The sequence below is a fragment of the Podarcis tiliguerta genome (genome assembly GCF_965153285.1).
Source record: "Podarcis tiliguerta genome assembly, chromosome: 9".
Lineage (NCBI taxonomy): Eukaryota > Metazoa > Chordata > Lepidosauria > Squamata > Lacertidae > Podarcis > Podarcis tiliguerta.
This window is the reverse complement of record NC_139542.1, coordinates 4,857,407-4,873,476: the sequence shown is the minus strand read 5'-3', so window position 1 is coordinate 4,873,476 and position 16,070 is coordinate 4,857,407. Positions and strand designations below refer to the sequence as shown.

Genomic DNA, 16,070 nt, shown 5'->3' with positions numbered 1-16,070 from the left:
TTGTTAAAAGACTTTCCTGGATGTGAATCAGTGAGTTATTTTTAAGAAGAGAAGAGGACATAAAGAGTTCAGAGATACAAATTAGGAAATGTGAATTTTAATATGGAAATAAATCTCAGAAGAGATGCATCTAGCCTGTTCAGAACCAAAAATTATTATAAGAATGTGAGTGATCAATAAACACTATATAAGCTTTTATGATTGGCTTTGTCTGATAAATAATGGTTCATTTAATTGTTTAATCTTCCTTATAAATTGTTATTTGGGAAAACGTTGCTTTTGTATTGATCTGTTTTCTCCGCCCTGTGATAGCTGCCAACACTGTGTGTGGGCGGGGGGGGGGGGGGGCAGGGGTTAGATATCTTCTGGAAATGGTAAGGTGCGATGATCAAGGGTCTGGAAACCAGGCCTTATGAGGAACGGTTGCAGGAGCTGAGCATGTTTAGCCTGGAAAAGAGGAGACTGAGAGGGGATATGATAGCCATCTTAAGGGCTCTCACATGGAAGACAGAGCAAGCTTGTTTTCTCTTGCTCTGGAGAGTAGGCCTTGAACGAATGTCTTCAAGTTACTTGAAAGGAGATTCTTAGTAAACCACAGGAAGAGCTTTCTGAAGGTAAAAACTGTTTGACAGCGGAAAAGACTCACTCAGAAGGCGGTAGACTCTCCTTCCTTGGGGGTTTTTAAGCAGAGGTTGTTTGGCCATCTGTCATGGATGCTTTAATTGAGATTCTTGCATTCCAAGGGGTTGAACTAGATGACCCTCAGGGTCCCTTCCAATTCTACGATTCTATTATTTTATTATTATTTATTGAATTTATATACCGCCCTATACCCGGAGGTCTCAGGGCAGTTCATATCCCTGATGCACTTTATATGTTTCTAAAACACTCTCCTCTCCTTCCTGAAAATTGCCTAATGTGGCCTGTAGCATTCCCCGCAAAATCCCCTATACCAAAAGTGCAAAATCTCAGATTTAGCTGTGAAACAGCAGCTGCAGATCCGAAGTATTCCAATAGTAAGATGATGCAACTATAGACCAGGAGCCTCCCTGTAACAAAGTGCTCATCCGAGCAAGCAGCGAAGAACCATCGATCAAAAAGACAGTGGAAATCAATCAAGGAACCTGTCAGAATATAAATGTCTTCACTTACTACTGACAGCTAGAAAGTGACCCAGATGAGCAGGGACCTTGGTTGGGAATTCTGGAGTCGCAGTGCCACCTCTGGAATAGGGCCCCTGCATGTGCTCCACGCATTTCGGCCCCCCAGGCAATATCCAGGCTAGACCAAGATCTTGGCAGCTCCTTTATAGACTGAGAATAATACGTGACCCTGCAGCAGCTGGATCGGTGCCGCATAACAGCCCTGGGACGCCTCCATGTTCAACTTGTTCTCCTGCCCTTTAGGATAAGGAAAACAGCGAGTGCATACCAGCTTTTGGGAATAGGCCGGTTCCTTCTGTACAGAGAAAATCCTCCCAGATGAATATAAGCTAATAGCTTGAATGAAGCAGCGCTGGGAGGGAGGAGCAGCTTCCTCCATTGAATGGAAACTTCTTTTAAAAATAATATTTATTGGGAATTTAAAGTTACAAAAGAAAAGAAAGCAAGGAAAGCAAGAAAAGCAAACAAGCAGAATTAACAATACAGATCAATAAAAAAAGAATAAAAAAGAGAATACAATACAATACACCAACATTGGAAAAAAAAATTAAAAACAAATCCAATAATTCCATATTCTTATCTTTGTTAACTTATTTCCTTGACCTCCTCACACTTCCCTCTTTTGTATTCTAATTATTAATTATCTCAGCAAATCCTTTCTATCTTTCATTATATCCTGTCCTTTAATTATCTTAATTTATTTTAACCTTATCTCACCCTAAAAAGAAAAAACCTTAGCATTTAAATAGTTGTTTGTACATAACTCCTTATAACATTTCTACTAAAGCCTAATAGTTTCATTCCAAGATTGAATGGAAACTTCTTCCCCTCCTTGAGCCAAGGGAAGGCAAGGGTGGGAACATGCTTGAAGCTCCTAGTAGATCTTGCAAAATCTTGGTGTGTCAGATATCAGTGGTGGTTGCTCGTGAGTAACCAGGCAGGACTCCGACCTGTCTTTCCCTGGTTTTATTTTGGTGCAAAACTATTTACAGTGCAGAACCATCACTTCATGTCTGCCTCAGTCACTAGCAGAATCCGGGAGTGGTCGTTTCCAGGTCCTTCCCCAGCATAAGAGCTTAGTCACCCCCAGCCTTTTCCTTCCTTCTTTGTGTTTTACACCTCTGCGCAAGGTGGGCGACGGAAGAGGCGTGCTTCCCTCCTGGCCTGCTTGGTCAGGAGCGGTGCTGAGGCTCCCAGCAGCATCCTCTAGCCCTTTACCCGGGAGGTGTGGTTTTCCCCACCCTCAGACTGACGAGGTGCGGCACTGGGGCTCCCACCAGCATCCTCTGGTCCCTTCCCCTCTTCCTCACTGGAGGTGTGGCTTTCCCCACCGCAGGAAGAGGAACTGCTTCTCAAGATTTTCAGAGGTTCCCTGTATCCCAACTGCCCCTCTGCCTCCCTTCCCTGTTCCGATGGCAGTCCCCTGACACTCGGCCTTATCTGCCCCATTCCTGATGTCATGTATGAAATCAGATGTAGGGTTGGTGGTTGTGGCTACCCCAAAATGGCCTGGCTGGCCAAGTTTGGCCCATGAGCTGGAGCTTCCCTACTGTTGGTCTCCACTGAGTGGAACTTGGTGTCCTTCTGCCCTTCAAAGCAGGTTTCCTGCTGCTGCCGTTCTTCCCCCAGCTCATTCCCGCACAGCACCAATTGAAGCATCTATGCGACAAACTCTCAAGAAGTTCAGCACAAACATTTTGTAGCCTGATTGCAATGATGGAAAATCTACCGCAATCTATTTTTAGGAGTAGAGTTAGGTAGCAAATTGCTGGATGCAGTAAATGAGGATGAAAGGGAACAATGGGATGCAGGTTGGGGAGGGGAGAGAAGGCGAAAAAGTTGTTAGCCTGTACCTTGATATGTGAAACGGCATCCGTAGTGATCCAATAATATGTGCTTGTGTGACAGCCCAAGAAAAGAGCTGTCTCTCTCGTTCAGAAACAATTGAAGCGTTGGGGAATGTGCTCGCGGCAGAATACTTAAAAGAAGCGGTAAAGGTAAAGCTGCAGTGCACCGGACCAAAATTCAGATGTCAAGTGCACAGCTTGGTCACCGACAATGCTGCCAATGCAGCGAAAACGAGAAGCAGCCAGGGAAGGAAAAGAACAAAAGTCTTGAACATGCATCTCTCAGAGACGCAAATACGCGTGTAAAAAGAGTTCTGCTGGATGAGAGTACGGGTCTTGCCCAGCGCAGCACCTGTAGAGATCATGCATTGGAGGTTCCCTGCCTGTCATTTCCACGCAGACCCTCAAAAATCTGCTTTTGAGGGTCCTCCAATGCATTATCAGACCATGAAATAATCTTTCTGGTGAAACAGGCCGTGCACTTCCTTTATATTTGTTAAGGCTGTTTTTGAATTTGGGCTGTTTCAAGGTGAAACGCCCGCCCATCTGTCCCCATTTAACCAGTGGGATATACCTTATGCCTCACTGGATAAACGGTAGAGGGGACCCATGACAGTTAAGTCTAGTCGTGACCGACTCTGGGGTTGCGGCGCTCATCTCGCTTTATTGGCTGAGGGAGCCGGCGTACAGCTTCCGGATCATGCGGTCAGCATGACTAAGCCGCTTCTGGCGAAACCAGAGCAGTGCACAGAAATGCCGTTTACCTTCCCCCCGGAGCGGTACCTATTTATCTACTTGCACTTTGACGTGCTTTCGAACTGCTAGGTTGGCAGGAGCTGGGACTGAACAACAGGAACTTACCCTGTTGCAGGGATTCGAACTGCCAACCTTTCGATTGGCAAGCCCTAGGCTCAGTGGTTTAGACCACAGCACCACCTGTGTCCTCACTGGGTGCGTCATTCCAAATAGGAAGTATCATCTTCTAACTTTGAGAACCAAGTAAACCCAAGCCAATAGTAGTTCACATGGCAGTAGTTTTACCGAGTGATGAGTGCTGTTTGCACGGTCACCTCTGTGAGGATATGTTTCCTTCTGTTGCTCTTCGTTTTGCTATCATGCTAAAATGAAAAGCCATGGCTCAACCCACCCCTTCTTCATATGGGGTTATGGGGGAATACTGCCCCACTGGGAAGAAAGTCTCTTTTGCCAACTTCTTTTGTCCAAATGGTGTTTGGACAATTCTGCAGAGCCATCAGCCGTCCCTTTGTCATCCACCCCACCCCCAGCAAGCCAGGGAAATTGATGTTGCATCTTTCTTTGTGGAAAGTCGAACACCAGGCTACTTCTGGGCACATGCAAATGCTATCCTAATAAAGCAGACCTTGGAATGGTTAGGTTGCAAGATCCTAGGAGACCTGAGTCTTGAATTTTACTTGTGTTTCAGCTAATAGAGCTCCTGTGCCAGCTGAACAATCATCAATAGTATTGGTAAAGTAAAATGAGTCTAAAGCAAAAAAATGCAATTAATTTTGCTGCTAATGGGAGCCCCCTTTTTAAAAGGCAGAATAATTTCTAGTTGCTAACTGGAGCAGATCCTGCAGCATCCAGGAAACAGTACTGTACTTCATGCTGCTTCAGAAATAAATACTCTCTTTCCTCCCGTGGCATGGATTTCATCTGCGCTGTGCCAGAAAAGGCAAATTGTATGCTGCTGGTTTTTCTGTTGAACTTTATCTCCTGTAGTTTGACTTGTATTAATGCTTCTTGCCAATTAGCTTCTGGGGCTAATGCTAGGGATGGGTGGATCAGTCTCTCACTCATAAGTCTTTTGTCCCATTTCTGCATTAATCTGCAGTGTTTCGGTAAAAGGTGGGGGGAGGAATCTGACCGAATGTCACACTCTGTATTTACCATCTTTTTCGCCCTATAGGACGCACTTTTCCGCCTCCAAAAATGAAGGGGAAATGTGTGTGCGTCCTGTGGGGCGAATGCAGGCTTTCACTGAAGCCTGGAGAGCGAGAGGGGTCGGTGCGCACCGACGCCTCTCGCTCTTCAGGCTCCAAGAAGCTATCCACAAGCCTTGCGCACCCGGGGGGAGTTCCCCCGGGCGCGCAAGGCTTGCAGGTGGCAGCCTGCAGCGTGGAGCACGGGGCGCCCTCCGGAGGATGTCCCGTGCTTTGCGCAGGTGTCGGCAAGCCTTGTGCACCGGGGGCAGAGCGCCCCTTGTGCCGGGCAGACATCGGCCAGCCCCACAAGCTCAGCGCTGCCATCCCACTGTTCCCCGACCTGGTATTGGGGGGGAAATAAAGGGGGGGAAATTTCCTTTATTTCCCTCCCAAAGAAGTAGGTGAGTCCTATGGGATGAAAAATACAGGAAATATGTATTTTATCTCAAAATATGCATCTAGATAATATTATTCATTTTTTTTACAGTAATTTAGTTTGTATCCCACTGTTCTTCCCAAAGGAGCCCAGGGCGGTAAACAACAAAACAACAACAGCCTCTTAAAAACAACCCCAGTGCAGATGCAGACTGGGAAAGGTTTCTACTTAAAAAGCTTGCTGGAATGGGAAGGTTTTTAGTGGGTGCCAAAAAGATAACAGAGGTGGCTCCTGGCTGATATTTAAGGGGAGAGAATTCCAAATGGCAGGTGGTCCTCCTGCTAAGATGGTTTCTGCCAAGCCAAGGACCAGTGATCAGCTTGGGTATATAAGGGGTGGGGTGATAAGATGCATATTTTATCTCAGTGTTTGCATTTCCAAATGCATTTCATTTTAAAATACACATTTGTTAACTTACTTGAGCCACTGAGTGTGCCACAAGATTTTGAGAAGTGGAAAACCCAAAGGGGTAATTACACTGCGATCTGTACATTAGTTTGGGAGATGCTGATCAAGTCCGTTCGCATCAGAATTTGGAGAAATCAAACTGCTCAAGCTTTGTCAAGAAGGACACTGACAAACTGGAACGTGTCCAGAGGAGGGCAACCAAAATGGTCAAAGGCCTGGAAACGATGCCTTATGAGGAACGGCTAAGGGAGCTGGGCATGTTTAGCCTGGAGAAGAGGAGGTTAAGGGGTGATATGATAGCCATGTTCAAATATATAAAAGGATGTCACATAGAGGAGGGAGAAAGGTTGTTTTCTGCTGCTCCAGAGAAGCGGACACGGAGCAATGGATCCAAACTACAAGAAAGAAGATTCCACCTAAACATTAGGAAGAACTTCCTGACAGTAAGAGCTGTTCGACAGTGGAATTTGCTGCCAAGGCATGTGGTGGAGTCTCCTTCTTTGGAGGTCTTTAAGCAGAGGCTTGACAACCATATGTCAGGAGTGCTCTGATGGTGTTTCCTGCTTGGCAGGGGGTTGGACTCGATAGCCCTTGTGGTCTCTTCCAACTCTATGATTCTATGATTCTCTAAACCAATATACAGGGTGCTGCCTCTGGCCTGCCTTGGGGATTGCCTCTTGCCAACTGAGCCTCCATAGCTTTAAAAGCCTTCAGAAAAAGCTTTATTCCATGTGATGGGGAGCAGGGCTTTCTCCATGATGGCCCCGTGGAATACTTTGTCTAGGGACGTTGGCCTATTTCCTACCACAAGTTTTCAGTCTTGTCATCCAAGTAGTACATGAGATTGTATTGAAACGGTAAGCTATGTTGATACACAATTTATCATGAGCTGCTTTTCTTGAGGGAGGTGGGAGGCAGAGAGAAAGAACAAAAACGATGCGTAAGGACATCACAAAAGGCCTGCTGGATCAGGCCAGAGGCTCATCTAGCCATAGAATCATAGAAGGGACCCAAGGGTCATCTAGTCTAACCCCCTGCAATGCAGAAATTGTTTGGCCCAGCATGGGACTTGAACCCATGACACTAAGATTAAGAGTCTGATAGTGGAGGTGGTCATTGATAGTTCTTCTCCAGGAATATGTCCCACCCAATACTGCCTCTTGGGGAAGGAAATTCCATGGTTGCACCATGTGAAAAAGTAGTTTCTTCTGTCTCTTCTGAATCTCCCAGTGTTCAGCTTCACTGGATGTCCCTGAGTGTGTTAAATGCGCAGACATGTGCTAAATGAAATAAATTATCCTATTACTTTTGCAAAAAAAAAAAAAAAAAAAAAAAGAGGTAACAGAAACCATGCAGGCAAGCATCCTAGCCCGATTCTAACATCTCTGCTGCCAGACGGCAGATAATTCAAACCAGCTTCGTTGAACAAACACACATGAGATCCAAGAGGAGGGTTGTTGTTTTAAAGGTTTGTCAGGAAGTCTCCTTGCTTGAACTCCAATCCTTAAACTCTGCCTGTGGAAACAGTGAGTCATATATACTTTTAAAATTAAGACTCCCCCCCCCCACCCCGCCGCCAATTTTGTTCCATGTGAATTCTACCTACCTACTGCAGCGAGTCTGACTACTTAAGCTGTGAAGAGCTTTTCCTAATAGCTGTTGTGGTTTAAGTAATCCAGAACACATTCTGCTTCCACTAAAGGAGAAATGAAATGGCTAAGTAAAGAAGGAATGGCTCCTTTTCAAAAACATCTCTTCTGCACCAGCAACAAGGACTTTTCCTGGGTTTTCTCTGAATGCAGCTAAGGGGGGCATTCCAGAGGCCAATATCTCCCCCCTGGCAGCAGCCGGTGTGTGTATGTATGCGTGAAATGTCTTTCAGGTCATTTCATTGTATAGCAAAGGTTCTGGCAAAAGAAGTGCAAGAAAATTCCAGTGCATATTGCACCATGGAATATTCTTTCTGATTTAAGGGTCAGGTGGTCCCCTTGTTACGAGGGGCTGGCGTGGGGCAGATCTCTACATTCAGTGAAGGGTCAGAATTTGAGCAGACTCATAAATTCCTGAATTTCTCAAGGACTGGGAAATAACATCACCTAACTTCTGATCGCTGAAGAATTGACACTTTTGAATTATGGTTCTGGAGGAGACTCTTGAGAGTCCCATGGACTGCAAGAAGATCAAACCTATCCATTCTGAAGGAAATCAGCCCTGATTGCTCACTGGAAGGACAGATCCTGAAGCTGAGGCTCCAAGACTTTGGCCACCTCATGAGAAGAGAAGACTCCCTAGAAATGACTCTGATGTTGGGAAAGATGGAGGGCACAAGGAGAAGGGGACGACAGAGGACGAGATTGTTGGACAGTGTTCTTGAAGCTACAAACATGAGTTTGACCAAGCTGCGGGAGGCAGTGGAAGACAGGAGTGGCTGGTATGCTCTGCTCCATGGGGTCACGAAGAGTCGGACACAACTAAACGACTAAACAACAACAACAACAACAACAACAACAACAACTTCTTCATGAGGCCAGCCTGGCGATGGTGGGTCATTGAAGAAACAGTGGTTGTGATGGCTACCCATTACCCCTCAATGGAAGTCATCAACCAGGAACAAGACCTTGCCAGGCACAGAGGGAGGTTGCCAGGGTAAAGGCAGGGGTGTGATGTCCCCGCAGAAAAAGAGGGTGCCCTTTTACAACAGAAGTTTAGGGAGCAGGGCTTTCTGGGAAGAAGCAAGAAGGGGGAGGAACTCCATGCTGGGACGGATGGGAAGCAGCCATGATGATTGTCTGGAGCGTGCAGTTGCAAAGATACATGGGGATAGCATTTAGAGTGAGGTGATTTCACCCCTCCCATACCCAAGAATCTCCTGAGCAGTCTGCTGATTCTGCAGAGAGGAGGAGGCGTGTTCTTATATCTACTTATTCTGCTCCAGCACCACATCAGAGAGAGAGAGAGTCGGTCAGTGAGTGAGTCAGTCAGTGAGTGAGTCAGTCAGGGAGAGAAAAAGACTGAGTGCAGTCCAGCATCTCCATTTGTATATAGTTTGTATAGTACAGTAGCTGTTAGTGAATAAAAGAAGATATTCTTCAGCGCTGTCGTCCGAGTGATTTATGCTCTGCTGTACTCTGTTGTACAATGACTGTCTTCTTGTTGGAGTGATTTGCGGTGCTCACAGCTCTGAGTTGTGAGTCCATGGCACTTGGACCTGTTCCTGTGAGAAAGGTGGTCTCTGGAAGTGCCATCCAGCTCGCCTAGCCCAGTCGGGGCTGAGGTGGATGAGTCCAGTTGGTGACACTGGCTCAAGGGCGATGCTGCCCCTGAATCCCAAGCTGTAATGCTGGGAAGGACAAGATACGTGCTGTGCACTCTCTCCCCATAAAACTCAGGTGTAAATATGTGTGAATAAACCATATTTCCCGAAGGTGTCATTTTGTGCTGTGTCTTGGTGTCTCGGTGGAAACGCAACCCTGGTTACGTGCCAAGACCCTGGAATCTCTTGCCACCACTCAGCAGAGATTGGGGCGGCTTGTAACAATATGGACAGTGTAAAACCAGTGTTTATTCTCATGTTCTTTGCTCCATCTCTGCCTTTCATCCCTCAATGCATATCCAGGATTCTATGTACACAGGGAATCCAAATTCTGTGAACTGTAAAAAATAAAGATTGCAAAAAAGGACACAATTTTCTTACTCCTCCACCCCAAATTCTGGTTTCGTAGCAATGGGAGGGTCAACCCCACCTCTGAGCACTGAAGTTCGCATTCAGCCATACCTCACCACCGATGTCTGAAATTTGCCCACACTCATTCAGTCAGCGCTACATCATGAAAAGGGATATAAACTTGTTGGTTTGCTTTTTTCTTTAAAGGAAGCTGATATTCTCAGGAAGCTGAACTATGCTCTGTTTACCATATCCTGTTCTCCTCCTGTAGAATCCTAGCATTTGGATAATCTTGCATATGATAGATTTTTCTCATGTGGAAACTATCATTTTGTCCCGGACTGCATCATCCTCTAGTTCTAACTTTCAACTCCTGTTCAGACCCTCATCTATCGTGCATTCACACTTAGAATCTAATTGTGAAAGACGATAGCTGTTATGTAGGTCATTCTTGGGCCCTGGGCTCTGAGGAATTGTGATCTATCCTCTTGCCCAGAATCAAGAAAATATAGCACTACAAGGCTCTCAAAAGATACAGTAAGGATTGTTCCTGGACTTAGTCAAAGTTCTTCAAAGTTTGTCCCCAGTGTAATCATTGTTTGGAGGACTTTTGTGGAGGAATTCAATCCCCCATAATTTAATAAAAGTGTAATAACCGGAACCTTTTTTGGCTAACACCCACCACACAAAGTATCAAAGAATTTACATTTATTGATTTGGGAAGAGATATTCAGCAGGCAGAATGGTTCTTGATTTGTTTCTTCTTACAGGTTAATGGTTCACCCTTGCCTTTTCTCAGCCTCAAAAATTCAACCAAGAAGACCTGATTTCTGTAAAAAAATAATATAAGTGGAAATCTAAGTCTCCAGCTGCTGCTGAACCGCCCTGAGGTGAAGGGCAGTATTAAAATTTTCCCTTTTACAATGCACTGTCAAAAACCAAAATGAATGATCTTGACAACTTTTGGCATGGCTTGGGAAATACCTAGGCAATTTGTTTTTCAATAGAAAGTTGAGCAGCAGCTTTGTATTCAAACACAGCTCTGAGGTTTGTTTGACTTCATTCTTCTGAACATTAGAACTCAGGAAATACAGGTGGCAGGAAAGAAAACAGATGGATTTCATACAAAGCATGCATGGTGTATTTTTCTGTTTGTTTTATCTGTCTGCAAAGTCTGGGTACTTTTCAACCTTGTGGGTCTCTGTGTGCTTTTGTGTGGTATTTTAATTTGTTTTGGCATTCCATTTTTTTCTGAAATAGGAACCAGAAAATCCTGGAAGCTTTTTTCCCTTTTCTTTTCCTTTTTGCACCGCTGGATCCAAAATAGCTGATTTGGTCTCTAATTTGTTGAAATGAAATACACAGTGCTTACTGGCCTAATAACTTGCAAAATGAGCTTCCATGATGTTGGTGGGTTAGGTTGCTGCCTTCTCTAACTGTAAATCAACTTCTGGTCCACTCAAAACAGGACTGTTTCAGAAGGAATGAGTGCAGTTCCTCTTTTACTGCTAAGTGTGTCAGTCTTCTCAGTTCTGCTTGGTAGTATATTAGCTCGCACTTGATTCCATCGTTTCAAGCTGCTTGCGGGACCCCAAGTTCAGGCAAATGTGAGTTCTTGAAAATGGATATCTGTCAGAACATGCCCATTTGATCTGAAGCAGGAATACATGCTGTCTAGGCTGGGCAGAATTTGTACTACAGCGAAAAACATCTGTTGGAGATGTGGTGACATTGAAGCAGTTCAGTTCCACATTTATGGATAATGTCCCGAGAGAGAGAGAGAGAGAAAAAAAAACATTGGAAATCAATTTTGACTTGTGTGTGCAGTTGTGCATTCATACTACATCCATTGTTCTGTTTTTGTTGTTTAAAAAAAGACAGCTATCTTATCTTGGAATATTAATGTATCTTTTAACAATTGCTACGATAGCAGTAAGTTTTATAAATGGGGAGGGAGTTCTGCCATCCATAGCATGGCTATTCAGGGTTTGTGATTTGGTGTGTATTGTAAAGCTAATGGACACTCTGAGAGATAGAAAAGGAGGACAAGTAGATAAAATTTATTAAAACATCATCATCATCATCATCATCATCATTAATATACTGCCCTACACCCAGAGGTCTCAGGGCGGTTCACAGAATAAAATCAAAATATAAAACCACAAAATACATAAAATAAAAACAACAATCCAATAACCCGCCCCCCCAAAAAACCACCCACATTTTAAAAGGGCATAGGATGTCAATCAAATCAGCCAAAGGTGTGGTTAAAAAGGAACCTTTTGCCTGGTGCCTAAAGGTTTATAATGAAGGCGCCAGGCAAACTTCCCTGGGGAGAGCATTCCACAGATGGGGAGCTACTGCAGAGAAGGCCCTGTTCTTGTGTTGCCACCCTCTGGACCTCTTGAGGAGGAGGCACATTAAAAAGGGCCTCAGAAGATGATCTCAGGGTCTGGGTAGGTTCATATGGAAAGAGGCGGTCCTTGAGGTATTGCGGTCCTGAGCCGTTTAAGGCTTTATAGGTCAAAACCAGCACTTTGAATTGGGCCTGGAAAAAATTGGTAGTCAGGGCAGTTGGACCAGGATCAGTGTAATATGCTCAAACCGTCTTGCTCCAGTGAGCAACCTGGCCGCTGAATTCTGCACTAGCTGACGTTTCTGAACTGTCTTCAGAGGCAGCTACGTGCTCAGATGATAAAGTACAAGAAAATGGTTCATCATTTGCATTAAAAGTGTTACAAACATTCTTTAATATGTAAAAGCCTTCTGTGACCTGAATGGTAAAAACAAAAGTAATCTCGTATTTCAAAACAATAAATAAGAAGAATGCTTCCCTTAAATTCTCTCCAGTTTCTCCTGCCATATTTTAATCTTCAAATGAGGATCTAAGAATCCGGAGGAGGCTGCCTCTTGGCCCTGTCCCTGGAGACTTGGAATGAGTGACACAGTGGTGACATCCTGCTTAAAAGACCAGGACTGGCTGGCTTGCTTTCATATTGGTGCCAAACTTGGGCTGGGGTGGCTGTCGCCATGTAATCTTGGAAACGCAGCAGCTGCTTTGAGTAAAATTTACAGAGGTCTCTGCAAGCCTGTTTGTGCCTGAAGTCTTCAGAGGAGTCGCTGCCCAGGGGCAGGGGAGGAAAGCAATAGGTGGGAATGTCTGCAGTCCTAGTCGTAGATTGTTTGCAAATATTAGCAGGTGGTGGTGAGGATCTCAGTGATACGGCAGCATCAGGACCTAGGACAGCACACACTGAGCGCTCCAGGCAAGGTGAAAGCTAAGGAGTAGGGCTGGAGCCTGAGAGCAGGTATCTCAGTGTGTTGCTGCAGCAGCACTGCCTGGCAGCCTACTGATGGTTTATTGTTGTTGTTGTTTAGTCGTTTAGTCGTGTCTGACTCTTCATGACCCCATGGGCCAGAGCAGGCCAGGCACTCCTGTCTTCCACTGCCTCCTGCAGTTTGGTCAGACTCATGTTGGTAGCTTCGAGAACACTATCCAACCATCTCGTCCTCCGTCGTCTCCTTTTTCTTGTGCCCTCCATCTTTCCCAGCATCAAGGTCTTTTCCAGGGAGTCTTCTCTTCTCATGAGGTGGTCAAAGTATTGGAATCTCAGCTTCAGGATCTGTCCTTCCAGTGAGCACTCAGGGCTGATTTCCTTCCAAATTGATAGGTTTGATCTTCTTGCAGTCCATGGGACTTTCAAGCGTCTCCTCCAGCACCATAATTCAAAAGCATCAATTCTTCGGCGATCAACCTTAGTTATGGTCCAGCTCTCACTTCCAAAAAAAGAGTTTTAGACCTCACCTCCCAGGGGATTTGCTCTCAGTTAAAGGGCCATGCACTACTTCAAGAGGTGTTCATTCTAGGGAGACTTCTGTAATGGAAAAAAGACTGGAACTGAGGAAGTTGCTAGGGAGGAGTCAATAACTGTGGGTTTTGGCCAGGAAACATTATCAAGAGCAGGACATAGAGCATAGTTCTACTCTTCACTTCTCTGCAAGAGGGATTGCCTTGATAGTCATTGCTGAGGATGGTTCAAGGGGAGGTCTTTTATGTTGCAGGATTCCCCCTTCTGAGAGGGCCCAGGTTTAGACCCCGAACCTATCTTGTTTTAACTTGAATGGCTTCCTGACCCCTACACCATCTTGATCCTCTTCTGTACTGTGGTTTCCGAACATTAGGGAGGTTTTTGTGGTCATCAGAGCTTTAGCACAATAAATTAATGCATGCTCAGACATCAATAGAGCATGAGAGAGGAGTTGTAGCGTATTGATTACGTTCCTGTAGTTCTAAGCAGTGCATGTTTATTATCCTGCTGTTCTATTTGTGCTTTTAATATGGCACCATGTTTTATTGTTTCGCGTGTTGTAAGCCTCCTTGGGTACCTGGTAGAATGGTGGGGTATCAAATATGTAAACAATGCACCACTTTTAAGTGACAGGTTGCTGTGTTAACACTATCTAAATGGAGCAGGATTTCATTATTGTATGTTAGGCCTGGAAACGGAATAGCTTATTTGCAACGTGAGTTTCTGAATGCAACAACAAATAATTCATTTCCTTTTTTTTCCTCTACAGATTGCATTTTCACAGCACAGTAACTTTATGGACCTGGTACAGTTCTTTGTCACCTTTTTCAGGTAATCTTCTACTCTAAATAACTAAAATATTTTACTGTTAGTATCAAAAGCCTTACTGAAGTCAAGATAAACTATATGTCCACAGCATTCCCCTGATCCACCAAGCTTGTAACTCCATAAAAAAAGAAAGAAAGAGAAAGAAATGAGATTCATCTGGCATGACTTGTTTTTGAGAAACCCATGCTGGGTTTTAGTAATCACAGCATCCTTTTCTAGGTGCTTAAATACCGACTGTTGAACTATCTGAACAAGGGTCTGTCTTTTGTTCCTACGCCATATTACAATCCTTTATCAGTAAGAACTGAGGTTTTTTTTTAAAGGGATTCACTGTGGTAGGTGGGTAGCGTGAACTGGGGTAGGATCCTGGAAATTACAGGCTGGTTAGCTTAATGTCTGTAGCAGGGAAAGTGGTGGAAAGTACTGTATTTTTCGCCCTATAGGATACACTTTCCCCCCTCTAAAAATGAAGGGGAAATGTGTGTGCGTCCTATGGGGCGAATGCAGGCTTTCGCTGAAGCCTGGAGAGCGAGAGGCATCGGTGCGCACCGACCCCTCTCACTCTCCAGGCTTCAGGAAGCTATCCGCAAGCCTTGCAAGCCCGGCGGGAGTTCCCGCAGGCTCGCAAGGCTTGTGGGCAGCAGCCTGCAGCCCGAAGCACAGGGCGCCCTCCGGAGGACGCCCCATGCTTCGCGCAGGTGTCCGCAAGCCTTGCGCACGGCCGGAGTTGCCGCTGGGCTCGCAAGGCTTGCGGATAGAAGCCTGTTCTGGGGGCTGGGGTCGGGGGAAGCTCGGGCTTCCCCCGCCCAGCCCCGCAGCTGGGGGGGGGAGAAATATATATATTTTTTATTCATTTCCCACCCCAAAAAACGAGGTGCGTCCTATGGGCCAGTGCGCCCTATAGGGCGAAAAATACGGTATTGTTAAGGATAAAATAGTCTAGCATATAGAAGAACAAGTCTTGCTGAAGTACAGCCATCATGGCTTCTACAAAGGGCAAGTCCTGTGCTATGAACCTATTAGAGTTCTTGGGGAGCGCAGGAAGCAAGGAACAGATGCATGTCTTCAGCATATGAGAGAAACTAGGGGCCAGATTCAACTAACCCAGTGTGCTAGCGGAATCTAGTGGAAGAAATCCAGCTGCTGCAGTGGGGCTTTCCCCACACATTTGCCCATCTATTTTGGGGAACCCCAGAAGAGCATGTGAGAGGAGGAGACTTGAGACATGTTTTTAGGCTCAACCCTATTCATTCACTGTGATTTGTTTCAATTATTTTTAATGCTGAATTTTAAATTGTTGTAACATGCCCTGGGACCTATGGTAAAGTGTGAGTAATAAATTGAGATGATGATGATGATGATGATGATGATGATGATGATGTATCCTCCTGGAGAAATAGAATTCCTGTGGCAGTAAAGTTGATTCCCAAGGTTATTGTCTGATACTTCAGTCCTTTTTATAGCTTTGCTGCTGCAACAGATGGCAAACGAAAGGGATGTTGACAGGAAGCCTTGCAAATATATTCAGAGGGTGGTTGGATGCCACCTGCTCGACTTGACCCTTCTAATGCTGATGTGGTGGCATCACAGGTGCCTGTCCCTGCCTGGTGTTGGCACATAGTCCATGCTCTGATGGGGTGGCCATTGATGGAGGTAGCATCACCTTGTCTCAGGTGGCCTATATAAGTTTCCTCCCCACCACAATGTTACTTCCACATACATTGCACTGGGTCAGTGGTTCCCAACTGGTCGGGAACCCTCCACGTAAACCCACCCAGGGGTTCCGTGGCACCATTCACTTAACAAAAACTACCATAGAGACATGGCTTGGCTTTTGAAAAACAGGAGTTCCACAGTACTTAGCTAATTGGGAGCCACTGCCCTAGGTGAAGGGACACGGGTGGCGCTGTGGGTTAAACCACAGAGCCTAGGGCTTGCCGATCAGAAGGTCAGCGGTTCAAATCCCCAC

General features: G+C 45.3%; 1 protein-coding gene across 1 annotated transcript in view; it reads left to right on the top strand.

Annotated features, from left to right (window-relative positions):
* The window catches only part of ATRN (attractin), a gene marked incomplete at its 5' end in the record, with an annotated part of 172,161 nt that overhangs the window by 114,360 nt on the left and 41,731 nt on the right, over nucleotides 1–16,070 (top strand). The window contains 1 exon segment of the mRNA XM_083398154.1: nucleotides 14,043–14,104. Within this exon segment, the coding sequence (XP_083254280.1) occupies nucleotides 14,043–14,104 (62 nt within the window).